This window comes from Pistacia vera, unplaced genomic scaffold (genome assembly GCF_008641045.1).
Source record: "Pistacia vera cultivar Batoury unplaced genomic scaffold, PisVer_v2 Contig283, whole genome shotgun sequence".
NCBI lineage: Eukaryota > Viridiplantae > Streptophyta > Magnoliopsida > Sapindales > Anacardiaceae > Pistacia > Pistacia vera.
The window spans coordinates 1,275,013-1,278,782 of record NW_022196094.1 but is presented as its reverse complement, the minus strand read 5'-3'; the positions used below and the strand labels follow the sequence as shown (position 1 = coordinate 1,278,782).

General features: G+C 35.6%; 1 protein-coding gene across 1 annotated transcript; it reads right to left on the bottom strand.

The window, feature by feature from the left end:
• Window positions 1-837: 837 nt before the first annotated feature.
• LOC116134171 (hexokinase-2-like) lies at window positions 838-3,518 on the bottom strand. Its single transcript, XM_031419854.1, has 6 exons — window positions 3,392-3,518; window positions 3,101-3,256; window positions 2,895-2,993; window positions 2,674-2,804; window positions 1,935-2,016; window positions 838-1,610 (listed from the first exon to the last, which is right to left on the bottom strand). Exons 1-6 carry the CDS (start codon window positions 3,428-3,430, stop codon window positions 1,251-1,253), a joined length of 867 nt encoding a protein of 288 aa, XP_031275714.1. The 5' UTR covers window positions 3,431-3,518; the 3' UTR covers window positions 838-1,250.
• Window positions 3,519-3,770: the final 252 nt, after the last annotated feature.

Here is a 3,770-nt window from a genome sequence, read left to right as displayed (position 1 = left end):
GAGTGACTATCGATGGCACCAGTGGTGGTGCCTAGCTGACTATAGTGGCTTGGGGTAGATAGGGGTGATTTTGCTATAAATTAAAGTTTTGTATAGCTGGAGTGTTTTAGCAAAATTTCAAACGTATGGGTTTAAAAAAATAATTCAAAAAGTAATAACATATTAATATTTTAAAAGTAGAGTAATTTAATAATTCATATAACATATCCACTCATTTAGCTCTCGACTAAACATATCACTATAACATAACCACCAATTTATTTCAACCTAGTCAAACACATTTCTCTAACATTTTCAGTGATCTTCTAGATAATCTATTTTTCCATTAATATAACATTTCTAATAATACAACATTCACTGACCCAAACGCACCCCTAAAGCCAATGATTTTCATTTTAGAGGCTTCTCAACCCTTCCGAACACAATAAGAATTAAGGAATGAATATTTAATGACTTATGTAAGCATCCGAGTGATAATTTAACGTTCTTAGTTGAGATACTCATACTTCAACCCTCCGTAATACCCAACAGAAGTTAAAGAGTTTGAAACGATGGATGAAAACTACATCAGTAATGTAATCTTTTCATGCTCAGCTCAGCTAGAATTACAAAAGTTGTAATCACAGCGCTAGCCATAACCTTGATGAACGTACCCTAGTTTGTGAGAAAGGAATTCGGCCAGATGGGGTTCCTCATAATAAGTAGGCACAAATGACCAGCAAAAAAGAGTCGGTTCAGACTGTAATATCCACAATCCTCAAATAATTTTTATACCCCGAAAAGAGAACAAAGAGTTTTTGTTGCATGCCTAGAACCCCTTGCCCCAAAAGAAAAATAGAAAAAAAATCAGTTCTTTAGATTGCACAAAAGTAAAAAACAAGCTGCAACTGCCAAAAGAATCCTGTTCAAAGAGAGAATGTTCCGCCAAAAGTAACAACTCAAAAAGAAGAGTTTACATCTCCCATTTTATTCTTTAATTGGGGAGAAATCATCTTATACACTTGTGTACCAACATAGTTCCCAGCCTTTGGAGGAGAGAGAAAAAAAAAAAAGGAGGGGGGGTGAATAAAAGCAGAATGACAGGCCACAGCCTGAAGCTAGCAGCCAACGAATGGGTACCCTGATTGCACATTCGATCCATTACTCATTATACACGCCATATGACCATAAATTAGGGTGTCTAGCGTGATGGGTGTAAAAAAGCTCAAAATAAAGCGCAGAGAGATAAAATAAACTGCAAATGTACGAAGTTAAATTGTTGAAAATGACTCATCAACACCAAGGTATTGGGAGTGAGAGGCTGCAAGGAGTGCAGCTCCGATGCCAGAACCGTCATTTGAGAGCTCAATTGTGATGTTCTCAGAGACTTCCTCTCCCAGCATCTCCTTGACCGTGCTCTTCATGCAAGCACTGAATTTCATGTAGTGCTCATACAACCCGCCATCTAAAGCTATTACTGACTTCTGCTTTTCCCCATCTTTCACTGTGTCTCTGCCTAATTTCTTCAGGATACCGACAATGCCTGCGGCAGATAAACGGGCACCCCGAGTTGCAACAATGTCACAGAGGCTCACAATAACTTTTCTCATTTTCAGGGAGGTATTGGGTATCTGACACATAAAGAAGAAAACAGAAAGTAACATATAAGACTGAACCATATTTTTTCTACTAATAGTAATAGTTAAGTTCTAAATGGTGATCACTGTGCTCTTGAGTGAATCTTGTTCGAAGCAATATTTTTCTTACATAAAAATAAGACAATAAAAACAGATATGGGAAGCTTGCACTTGAAACCGAGAGTTTTCAAGTTCTTGGCTTATTTATCTGATCCAAACAAAAAAGTTTTCCAGAGAAGAGAAATATAAAAATAACCAATAGGCTAGAAAAATAATTTTCCTGGGCTTTCGTCCAACATTATTGACAAGGTATAATACCTCTAATATATCCTTTAATTTTTTCCCAACCACTCTCAAATCTGAAGATGTATCATGATGCATTGCAGACATGTCTGGAGTCCTGCATGTTCCATAATAACAATGTAACAGCTACAGAAGCACACATATAAATGACAAATCAATGGGTGTATACTATTTCTAACAGGAAAAAATTAATTCTACAATGCATATACCTGAATAAAAGACATGCTAAAGATCACGCATTCCTACCAACATGATTAAACATGTAGCTGAAAATAGATTCATTAACAGCCACAAATTGAGTATAAATGCAACATTATAATACATTGTAACCTATTTAATTCTAAGAATAATATGTTTAATCTAGAATATTCTGAATGCCAAGAGGCCATAGAACAAGTTCGTTTGCAGTTAGAGGTTACATATCAATGTAGTGATGTCTTTCTTATATGGATTGCAGTGGACTTTCTTCATAAAAATTAACAACTTATTATGAAAATGAAAAGACAAGTTTTGACTGTTAAGTAACCATTAATTCTAAAAAATTAAGCTTCTAAGAAATGACAACATTAGTATCTAAGCCTGATCAAGTTATTCCATACTCAGAACTGAATTAATTATTGGACTCATCATGCAGATGCTAACATGCACAAACACAAGTAAATCCAAATAGAGGAAATACATGACCAAAAAGAAGGTATATAAATTTGAATAGAAAGAGATATGATAGCAGATAACCCACAAACAAATGGCACACCTCAATATGAATGGAATTTTCAGTTTTGGTGGAACAGTATCACCAAAAAAAGCAGCTTCTTCAGCCATCTGGCACAAAACTCTGCGCACAATTTCTCCCAAATACATACCAGAGATCACTTTTTCAAAAATCTGCAAGTAACAGTCACTGATGTTATGAGCCCATTACCACTATATATGCATGATAATCTCAAACCAGAAAAGGAAAGAAAATATAGCTACCTGTTCTCCAGGGTTCAAGCTTTCGACATCCAATGCTTGATCATATTCTGTTAGCGGAAGGTGCGATGACCGGAAGTTACCCCACTCCATGTTGATAACCTATAGTAATCAACATTCTTTTAGAAACAGAACATAGTTCACCATGAAATGATGATATTAGTTCAAAACACATGAAAATGTACAACAAACATTTGAGAAGTACTAACCATTTCCCCTGATTTAGGTAGAAGACCATGCCACTTAGGAATAGCATGTGCTCGTTCTACATATGCTGCATTAGTTCCAGTGCCCAAGATTACGGCAGAAACCACATCCTGATTTGAGTATCTACCCCCAGCTAATGTTCCAATAGTATCATTGACCTGCATCTCACAGTATGTTAAGAAACCCACACAACCAAGGAGACATTTGAAATAAGAAAAAATCTAAATGCAATATTATAAAGAACATTACTCAGAGAAGAGAAGAAACGAAGAACCGAACCAAACTGGACTTACCAAAGCTGCAACACGCATATCAAGACCAGCTCTTTCCATTGCTTTAGTCAATTCTCCAACTACATCTTGTCCAACCTACAACAGCCAAGATGGACCACAAAAAATATCTAAGTTCAAATATATATTAGACACATTGAAAAGTTGATAAATTAATTAATACAGCCATAGCAATAGAAACTATATACTATCATATCATGCTGAAATTTGACTGATGCATTTCAGACCAGCAATATCAAGATTATCATTGCACAGATATTATGAAGAAATTGCCTACCTACGAAACCTTAGCATATTTCAAACATTCAGGGAATATGTATTAGAAATAAAACAAACAACCATGCAGTCATTATTACCCACATACCCAAAACCTCTCTCTGAA